This window comes from Cavia porcellus, unplaced genomic scaffold, assembly GCF_034190915.1.
Source record: "Cavia porcellus strain 051 isolate PalLab524CR breed Dunkin Hartley unplaced genomic scaffold, mCavPor4.1 scaffold_17, whole genome shotgun sequence".
Taxonomy (NCBI): Eukaryota; Metazoa; Chordata; class Mammalia; order Rodentia; family Caviidae; genus Cavia; species Cavia porcellus.
The window spans coordinates 63,011,124-63,020,771 of NW_026947500.1; the positions used below are offsets into that span (position 1 = coordinate 63,011,124).

At 53.0% G+C, this 9,648-nt stretch overlaps 2 protein-coding genes across 3 annotated transcripts; both read right to left on the reverse strand.

Moving 5' to 3' along the window:
- Window positions 1-310: 310 nt before the first annotated feature.
- Window positions 311-2,887, reverse strand: Mcemp1 (mast cell expressed membrane protein 1). Its single transcript, XM_013150944.3, has 7 exons — window positions 2,553-2,887; window positions 2,303-2,392; window positions 1,690-1,827; window positions 1,538-1,588; window positions 1,311-1,448; window positions 997-1,062; window positions 311-912 (listed from the first exon to the last, which is right to left on the reverse strand). The coding sequence occupies exons 1-7, from the start codon at window positions 2,605-2,607 to the stop codon at window positions 896-898; spliced, it is 555 nt and encodes a 184-aa protein (XP_013006398.1). The 5' UTR covers window positions 2,608-2,887; the 3' UTR covers window positions 311-895.
- A 2,949-nt stretch (window positions 2,888-5,836) lies between these two features.
- Retn (resistin) lies at window positions 5,837-7,378 on the reverse strand. Of its 2 annotated transcripts, none has more exons than XM_003468376.4 (4): window positions 7,224-7,378; window positions 6,931-7,061; window positions 6,267-6,344; window positions 5,837-6,059 (listed from the first exon to the last, which is right to left on the reverse strand). In XM_003468376.4, the coding sequence occupies exons 2-4, from the start codon at window positions 7,052-7,054 to the stop codon at window positions 5,923-5,925; spliced, it is 339 nt and encodes a 112-aa protein (XP_003468424.2). In that variant the 5' UTR covers window positions 7,055-7,061; window positions 7,224-7,378; the 3' UTR covers window positions 5,837-5,922. The 2 variants fall into 2 exon arrangements, with proteins under 2 accessions (XP_003468424.2, XP_063084459.1); XM_063228389.1 differs by having other exon boundaries at window positions 6,931-7,139; window positions 7,224-7,368.
- Between the last annotated feature and the right edge of the window lie 2,270 nt (window positions 7,379-9,648).

Consider the following 9,648-nt stretch of genomic DNA (forward strand, 5'->3'; position numbering starts at 1 on the left):
ATGCAGGGCATTTATTTTTATTGCCTCAATCTTAAAATACTTTTTTTCAAATTCATTTTATTTCAAGGAAAAAAAGAAAACTAAAACTAAATTTCAAAACACATCAATCAAGGAACAATAAAGATACATACCTTGCGCATTGTGGACCCAATCATTCACCCAGAGCACAGGACGTCATGCTGGGCATTTATTCTTGTCCATCCTTCTGCCCCAGGGCTCCCCACGGCGTGTGCATGCTCAGTGTGTAACACATCCCATCTCGGGGACCTTCACACCTGCCATCCCCAGCTCTCCTCAGCTACTCCAGGAACAGGTCAAAAACCACATTGTTTTCCATACATTTTTATTTTTTTATTAGTCACAAAGCGTGAGTTCAGGAATAAGTATACACACTCCTGTGTGTGTGTGTGATCTGAACACACAGGATGACATAGTCGGACACACCCATTCACACAGGCACAGGGAGGGACAGGGCAGACATGGCGACACCCGAGTGAGCTGCACAGTGTGCTCCTAGCTGTGTGTGCTGACAGGGAGAGGGGTGTCACATAGCACCAACACACACACTAGTGGGGTCCTTACACAGACACCCACTGAGAAATACCTGTGCTCACATATGTCATGGCATATACGTGTGTGTCACATGTAATGACACAGACACAACATACATTCACACCCATTCCTTAGGATGCAGGGACATTCTGCATAAAGTGCTCTTTCATGTTCACACACACAGGCACACACATGCACAACGCCACAGCCCTCATTCACCCTGATGCATTGTTTTCCAGCCATAGAACGAGGCGCAGGTTCAACTAGGCTGGGGAACCCATCCATGCTCCATCGCCTGAGCAGTCATGAATCCTGTCCTCCAAACTGTGACTGCCGTGTGCTCTTATTTAGACGCAGGTGCTGGGTGAGGAAGGGAGAATGCAGGGTCAGGCCCCCCATGCCCCAGGAAAAACCCACAAGCCACGTCCCTGGGCCCCAACTTGCCTGCATTTGTCTTCTTCTCCAGTGCCTCGTGGATTTTCTGTATCTTCTGTGTGATTTTTGTTATTTCTGATGGGAGAGAGGGAGACCAGTGATGCTGGGGTTCAGCCTTCAGACAAACCTCCCCCTCCACTGGGAACCCCCTCCGGACAGCTTCCAGCCTGGGGTTCCTCACCGTCCTGTCGCTGGGGCTCCCTGGTGAGAGACTCAGCATCACCCTTTGCCCCCCCCCCAAACCCTGAGCACCTCCTCACCCGCCAGGTGTGGGCTGTGGAACAGGTTCCCCCCCCCCAGGAGGGTGACTCTGCCAGGGGCACCTGTGAGCACTTGCTGGTTCTTAGTATCGATAGGATTCAAGGCCTTGGTGATGCTGTTGGTGGCTTTCTCGATGTCACTGTGGACCTTGCTCCAGCCATTCCTTTGCTCTTCCTGGCACTCCAACGCCGAGTTTGAGACTGAGAGCATGGAGTCACCATGTCTGGGTGACACCCCTCTCCCCTGAGCCCTCCACCCCCCTCAGGCCTCCCGCAGAACCCACACGCACCATTGGAAAGTTCCCTTCTCAAGTGCAGCATCTCCCTGGACATCTCAGTGTCTGTTTAGGAGAAGGCAGAGCTGGGGGCAGAGCTGGCAGGAAGGGAACAGGTCTGGGGGGACTCTGGGTTCCCCAGCTCGCCCTCCCCTGAGCACACTCACTCTTCACCAAGACCAAGGCGGAGAGGATGATGCAGAAGAGGAACATGAGGGCGAGGAGCACGTACAGGCTCATGATGGACCGCTGCAGCCACGCAGGGACCTGGGCACTGCCCGAAGGTGACTTGGGCTGGGCAGGGGCTGGGACAGAGAGGCCAGGTGACCACCAGGGCTCATGCCACCAGCCAGACCATCAACACACCATCAGCAACTGGCTGCTCCAACACTTCCACGGCTGGGTCCATCACAGTCACCATCAGTGACTCAGCCGCCACCAGTCCCTTCCACAGCAGCCGTACCTCACTGTCACCAACGCAGACCCCGCAGGAACTCTGTCACTAGAACCTGCCAATGTCAGTGTTGGTCGCCAACAGTGTCACCATCAAGGAGCTTCATTTGTACCCTCAACCAGCTCTGACACCTCTTCTTCCCCATCAACTACCTTGTCACTTACGGTCTCTCCAACACGATCATCAGAGCACCAGCAGTAACATTTTAGATACTCCATCACTGTTGCCACCAGAAAGCTACCCCCACACTGTCACACCACTCACTGAAACCTCGAAGTTCCCCTTCCCAAGCCGGGTGCGCTAGGGACGGGCAGGTGGCTACTCACCGCATTTCATGGGTCCTGGATGACTGCCCTTGGGCTGGTCCCGCTCTCGGAAGGTCAGGGTGATGTTCTCATACTCAGGATCACCGGTGTCTGTGTGTGATTTGGGGAGGAGGCTTGGAAAGAACTGCCAGAGGCCCTCAGCCCTGCACACAGATCATTTTTGGGGTGCTCCGGGGGTATGTGGGGCTGTGTGGCCCACCGGTGCCCAGATCCATCTCCATCATCCTCTCCCCACCCCACAGGTCCTGACCTTTGCTGTTGCCCGGCTCCCCCCGGCACTTGTCTTTGAAGTTCGCCTTCTGCATGGTGACCTGCTGCTTCACATCAGTCTCCAAGGCTCCATGGCACGTAGCCTGCTGGCCTGCCTGCCAGTCCACACATCCCGCCCACCGGAAGTGGTGTGGCAGATGAGGAAATCTCGGGGTTGGGGAAGGAAATGAGGCCCGGCCACTTTTCAGGGATCCATGACTCTGCTGCCCTGGGACACTGTCACTGCCACCAAGCGCAAGAGGGTCTGAGGGATCCTGTCTCAGAGGAGGCAAAGCAAAGAAGCCCCCAGACTCGGAACAGGAACTTTACAGGAAAGGGTGTGTGTGTGTGTGTGTGTGTGTGTGTGTAGACAGAGACGGAGATTGGATGAACAAGGCCGCCTTCCTCCCTTCTGTCTTTTGTTGTCTTTTGTCTCAATAAAGAAGCTGATGGCCCCAGCTCACGCCTAGTAGGGTAAGGACTGTGGCATTAAGAGGAAGGATTTCCTGTCCGCCTACGTCTTCCTTCCCTGAGCTCCAGTGCAGCCCCCTCCCCCTACCCCTAGTTCTTCTTCTTTAAGGTCTACGGAGCGAGGCATGATAGTGTGCCCTTGTAACCCCAGTATTCTGGGAGGCTGAGGCAGAAGGGTGGCAGTTTGAACCCCAGCCTGGATAATTTAGTGATTTAGTCTCCAAGTAAAGAGAGATCAGAGATGTAGGGATGTAGCTCAGTGCAGAGGCCCTGGATTTGATTCCCAGTAACACACACACACACACACACACACACACACACACTCACAGAGTCCTGTGGAGGAAAGATGTGAAGCAATGACAGTTAACTCCTGCACCTCCATGACCACATTGGGGACTGAGGTCTGACCCATATGCCTGCCCTCTGATGGAATCCTGCTACACACTGAGTTCAAGCCTAGCCTGCACGGCCTATCAAGACCCTGTCTCGAAAAATAAAAACTATTAATGAGGCTGGGTGTGGCAGCATGCATCTGCAGTTCCAGCCACTCAAGGGGCTGAGGCAGGAAGATCACTCAAGCCCAGAAGTTCAGAACGAACTATTCAAGCAACACAATGAGACTCCTCCGGTCTCAAAAATAAAAATAATTGATAAATTGTTAAGAAGGTAGCTTATAGTTAATCTTTTTTCCTTATCTCCCTTTGTTTCACGTTCCAGTCTCAGAGATCAAGTGTGCATTTGCCCTAAGGCTCTCCTCACTCCAGATTGGCCATATTTCAAATATTAAAAGACTGCTCTTGGACAGTGCAACCTGTGTAAGATTTTCTGATCTTATGCAGGAAGTGAGTTCTGCTATAGCTTGGTTTAAAATAAGTGGCTGCCTTCAAGGTAACTTTGGAACAGTCACTGCCATCTAGTGAAGATAATGTTGCCTCCAAAACATTGCCAAATCCTTTCTCACCAGGAAAAATCGATGTAATAGTGATTGGACGCCAGCTCCACGACACCAGGTCTAAGAAAAAAAAGTCAGGCATTAGGTTACAACAGCCCGGAGGAGACCGACCAATTAGAAGCGGGCTCTGCTCTGATGGACAAGTGAGGAGGCGGGCCTACAGCAATTGAGGCATTGTCGGGTTTGAATCTGTCTGAGACCCTGTAGCCTTCTGCAGGCCCCGCTGCAGTAGTCGTCGTCGTCTCCTCCTCCTCCTCCTCCCCCCTCCCTGCTCTCCTCCCCCTCCTCTCCCTCCTCCTTTCGCTCTCGCTCTCCTTCTCTGTCCCCCCCCCACACACACACACACAGAGACTCACTATATAACCAGGCTGGCTTCAAACTCACTATATAGTCCAGGCTGGCCTCAAACCCATGGCAATCCTCCTGCTTCAGCCTCCCAAGCTCTGGGATTACAGCGTGCACCATCACACCAGCTTCAGTTTCCTTTAGCTGCAAAAACTGGGGCCCCACAAGCAGCCATGTCATGCAGGGAACATTCATAGTGTTGCCTGGCTAGCATCTGCCTTTCATGGAAGAATAGTCCCAATTTTTTTTTTTTAAATAGAAATCACATTTGTAATCCCAGCACTCAGGAGGATGAAGCAGAAAGATTTCCAGTTCAAGACAAGTCTGGGCTACATAATAGCAAATTTGGAGCCAGCCTGAGAACATAGTGAGATTCTGTCCAAGAGGAAGGAGGCGTTTTAAAGAAAAGAAAGGAGACAAACGTGTTCCCTGAGTCTGGTGGCATTGCCTGTAACCTTAGCACTTGGGAAGCTGAGGCAGGAGGATCACCATGAATTAAAGGCCAGCCTAGACTACATAGCGAGACCCTGTCTCAAGCCTCCCCTCAAAGGAAAAAAACCCTGTAGTGCTGTGGTGACTATGGTGTACTCTGTGTGTGCGGCTGTGTGTAAGAGCGCACACATGTGGTACCCATCCTTGCATGGCATATCTAAGGGTGTTACACATGGCCCAAGCGCTCACTGTGTGCCATGCTCTGTCTAAGCTACAAGGAGCCAAGAAGTCTTCCATTCTAGGTGGATTTTTTCCCCTTCTGTTTATTTTGTTTCGCTGTATTAGAGATTGAACCCCAGATCTCACACTGGACTGCACCCCAGTTCCTTTCTTGTTTGCCAGACAAGGTCTCCCTGAGTTGTCCAGGCTGAGCTCAGACTCGAGATCTTCCTGCTTCAGCCTCCTGGGCAGCTGAGATCACAAGTGTGCGTTCCTGCACCAGCTGGCTCTTCAGGTCTAGCACTCACAGGGTGCAAGTGCCCCGGGCACAGCCGACTGTGAGGGTTTCAACTTGCAGCTGCCCGTGCTGAAACATGAACTTGTGACTCCCAGCCCCAAGGAGACGTTCTCAGCAGGCCAAGGGAGCCATTCCTCCGGCTCCACCTGACTGCCTGTGTCTGGGGGTCCCTCTTCCTCAAGTTGGGGGTATGCAGTTAGCGGCTCAGGGCTCCTGCTGAGGACAAGTTGGGAGTCTACCATGACACCGGGACGCATCTGCCAGCAGCCTGACCTAGAGTCTGGTGAAGCCTCCCTCTGGGGGGTGACACAGAAAGAGCCAGGAAGTTCTGTGGGGCCCTGGGACCCACAGTGACCATCAAGGTGGCCTCCAAGCCTCGCCTGGGGTGACACTAGATGACACGGAGGTCTCATTCTTGGAAGAAGAGTTGGGAGAAACCAGGGAAGAAGGAAAGTGGGCACCAGAAAGTCCAGGTTCCCCGCTTCCCTGAAGGAGCTAGAAAGTGGCATTTTTCAGGGGGGCCGGATCAGTACCCCGAGCCTCACAACGCTGAAGAAATCACGCACAGTCACATCTCCTGGTTTATTTCCAGCTCCCCTCTCATGCTCGCCCCACTTCCTCAGCCCCGCAAAGTCATGCTATGGCACCCACAGCTCAGGAGGCCACGTGCAGACGACAGCAGCGCGCCGCGGTCCAGTCCATGCCCGCGCACTGGCAGTGGCACGTGGTCTCAGCGCGCACGTCCCATGAGCCGCAAGCCGAGCCACACGCGCAGCCAGTGACCGCGAAGCCTGCAGGGAGACCAGGGCAGGGGCTGGGGAGCACCTGGACCCGAAGTGGGAGGCTGCGGCATGGATGGGCATGGATAGAGCCGCCGGATGCGGGGATGGGGCTGCGGGTCTGGGCAACACGGTGCTAAGGAGATGGCATCTCTGGGCTGGGATGGAGGGGGAAGGCTGGGGCTCCAGCTGAACATGGGTGGGGGGATCTGTACTCACCTGCGGGACATGTGGCCAGGGACCCCCTGGAGGAGACGCTTCTGCAGTCTAGTGGCACAGCGTTCAGAGACCCTAAAACTGCAGGGGAGGGGATGAGACCATCTGTGAGACCCGGCTGTCCTTCACCCTCAGTGCCCCAAGGGCCCTGGTGACTTGGAGTTAGACACAGAATCCAGTGTTTGCCCTATAGCTGGATGTGGTGGTACAGGCCTGTAATCACAGCTATCTGGGAGGCAGAGGCAGGAAGGTTGCAACTTCAAGCCCAGCTGAACACAGCTACTTAGTATTGAGACCCTGTTTCCCTGGGAAAGGGCTACTTTGTAAGTTCAGTAGGCTAGCGCTTGCCCGGCAAGCCAGAGGCCTGGGCTCAATCATCACCAAAAGAAAGACATTCCCCTGGGGAAGAAATGCCTGGTGAGGGGACAGGACCCCTCTGCCTTGACTTAGGTGAGGTTTGGAGGTGCAGGTTGTGGGGGTTGGGGAAGTTGGATTGAGTTTGGGCCTTTGCTGGAGATGGGGTTGGGTGAGGGTCGGAAGGGAGGACTAGGGTGGGCTGGAGAAGGTTTGGTTGGCGCTAGGGCTGGACTGGGAGCAGGTTGGTGGACAGGGTCCTGGAGGCCATGGCCCCCTGGGGCCATGGTGAGTTGGGTAAGGGGGTCCTCACTTAGAGACTTGGCTTGATGCTGGATCTTCTGATTGATGGCTTCATCAACCGGACACAGTGACTGACTGGACACCAGCAGCCCCAGGATGGGGAGGAAGAGGAGGAGAAACACGGCCTTCATCATGCAGGTGCTACCAGAGGGAACAAGGGACCCACCTCTGAGTTAGGCCCTTTCTGCATGCGAAAGGAGGACCAGGAAGCCTAGATCCCTGCAGGGACAAAGACAGAGCCCCAGCTTTGGCCCTGGGCACTGGCCTGGGACTCCAGCGAGGGCAGAAGCAGCCGTCACTCACCTGCTCCGTGAGCTCAGCAAGACCCCGTCCACTAAATTGGCACCACCACTCTCTCTCCCTTGCAGGACTCTGGGTATGGACTTTCCTGTCGCCTCTAATAAATACCCTGGTGCTCGGCCCTGCCCACCCACCTCCGGGATTGCAGGATTATGTAGGAATTGCTAACTAAATATGTATTTCATGTGTGCTAACCTGGGACTGTGGAAACTGATAGGTTGCATGAATGTGTGCTCAGGAGGATGTCTTGCAAGATCATTGTGCATTAAAACAAAAATGTCGTGTATAAGGAACTGAAAATAGGACCTGGGTCTGCACAGAATGCCACTTGGACAACGCAAGATGTTTTGTTAAGATAAGTCCAGAAGGAAAGCAAATAAGATGGCTGGCAAAGACAGTAACAGTCCCTGAGGTGGTTAAACAGTGACTGCCCTGCGTGCACTTAGCATTCCCCCCCCCCATTTCCTCTCACTGCCTGTGCAATGATCGTCTGTAAAAGGCTGAAGTACAAGCATGGTCGAGGCCGTGGCCAGCTGACTCTATAGCTCTGTTTCTCTTGTTTTTCTCTTCATCCGCTCTTCACACCTTGCATGCAGGACCTGTCCACCTAAGAAGCCAGCACAGGGCCCACAGGAGTCCCCCGGGGCAGACTCGGGGGCTCAGAGGGGGACCGCACCCTCCTCCTGGCAGAAGTGTCCCTCTCCAGGTAACTGCCACATCCGGGGTGGTGCCCAGAGTTAATTCCAGCAGCTGTGTTCTGAGAATCAGGCCCAGGAACAAGGATTCGCATCCGGAGCGGAGAATTCACGCTCAGCTGAGACTGTGCAGCTGTACCAGTGAGCACCGGGGATGTGTTCACACTCACAGGCTCGTGTCGGGGTGAGTGAGGCTAACTGTGATTAATCCCACAGCAAAACTGACGAACAGTGGCCCGAAGACCAGGTCCAGCCAGTTCCTGTAGGACTGCCGACTCAGAAAGCGAGGTGGCTATTTTATTTTTGTTTGTTTCCAACACAGTGGACTTTTACGTAGTAAAATGCACAGGGCCTAGAACTGACCATATTTGAGTGTACAATTCAGGGGACATTGAGGACAGTCACATTGTTCTACAACTGTCACCATCCACCTCCAGAAGGAAAAAAGTTTTGTTTTGTGGTACAAAACTTTGTGGGGATCGAACTTTGCACTTGCCAGGCAGGCACTTACACCACTGAGCTAAATCTCTAACCCTTAAAAAAAAATTTTTTTTTGGAGACTGTGTAGCGTACGCTGGCCTTGAACTCATGGCAACCTCCTGCCTCTGCCTCCCCAGTTCTGGGATTACAAGCATGCACCCCCATGCCTGGCCATGCATGTACTTTACTGACTATGCTATGGGGGCATGAGATCCCTGAGTAAGGGTTCAAAGGGGTGCGCTGTTTAGTGTGCGTCTATTACATGCTAACCTTTGGGTGTGCTGCAGGTGATGGATGGATACTCACCCAGCCGTATAAACCCCTCATCTGCCAAGTGAACGCAGAGATCACCAGAATATTTGAGCAGCCTCAGGTACCTTTCTGCCCAGAAGGAGAAGAACCTGTTTCCAGGAGAACTTCTGACCTTACTGTCTGACCCCACCAGGGGTGAATCCAGGAAAGATTTTGTGGAAGAAGAATCAAAGGCCACTGGGAGAATGAGCCACCAAGGGCATTCTGGTAGCAGGCATAACACGTCCCAAGGTCCTGGGGCAGATTGGAGAGCACTGATTGTAAGAGACTGAAAATGAACAAGCATGACAGGGAATTCAGGAGCCTGCTTGGGACAGGTCTCCCTCTTGTCTGGCCCTGATCCTTCTGGGAGACTTGGGGCTTACTTTCATGTTCCACCGCCCCGCTTGTGGAGTACCAGCTCATCCCGTCTTGCAGTCCCTCAGACACAGCCTAGAAACAAAGAGTTTTGCAAGAACAAAATTTTTTGGCAGACTGGATGGGTGGCTCAGTGATAGAGCACTTACCCAGAATTACAAGCTCTTGGTTGCATTCCCTATACCAGAAAAATAATTTGTTTTAGTTTTCTGATTATGCTTGAGAATCCTGGCTTTAACTTTTCAGATATGAGCTTTGGAAGGGTGCAGGAGAAAGGAACAGCTTTGCGCAGGGTGCCACACAGAGCCTCTGGATTCTCCAGGGATCTGGCTTGAAACCCCTTGGGGCAGCATGATGTATCCCTTGATTCTCTTCTAAAATCCTTCTATGTGCCTGTTGTAGTCAGGGGTTATGCAGAGAACAATTAAAATCAGGACATGGAGTTTGTAATATTTTATGATGGCCACCCAGAGTTAACACAAGAAAATGCAAGAAATCTATCCACAACTCTAAAGACCTGAAGTATTCAACCAAGGGCCTGGGTCCCACATGAATCTAGATGAAGACCCAGAGCTCATGACAAT

Coding starts and splice junctions, on each gene's coding strand:
- Mcemp1 (XM_013150944.3), bottom strand. CDS start 2,607: ATGCAGAAGGCGAACTTCAAAGACAAGTGCCGGGGGGAGCCGGGCAAC. Junction 2,393..2,552: donor GGAGCCGGGCAACAGCAAAG/GTCAGGACCTGT, acceptor AATCACACACAG/ACACCGGTGATCCTGAGTAT. Junction 1,449..1,537: donor GAGAAGGGAACTTTCCAATG/GTGCGTGTGGGT, acceptor CCATGCTCTCAG/TCTCAAACTCGGCGTTGGAG.
- Retn (XM_003468376.4), bottom strand. CDS start 7,054: ATGATGAAGGCCGTGTTTCTCCTCCTCTTCCTCCCCATCCTGGGGCTG. Junction 6,345..6,930: donor GCATCAAGCCAAGTCTCTAA/GTGAGGACCCCC, acceptor CCTCCCCTGCAG/TTTTAGGGTCTCTGAACGCT. Junction 6,060..6,266: donor CCTGGCCACATGTCCCGCAG/GTGAGTACAGAT, acceptor GTCTCCCTGCAG/GCTTCGCGGTCACTGGCTGC.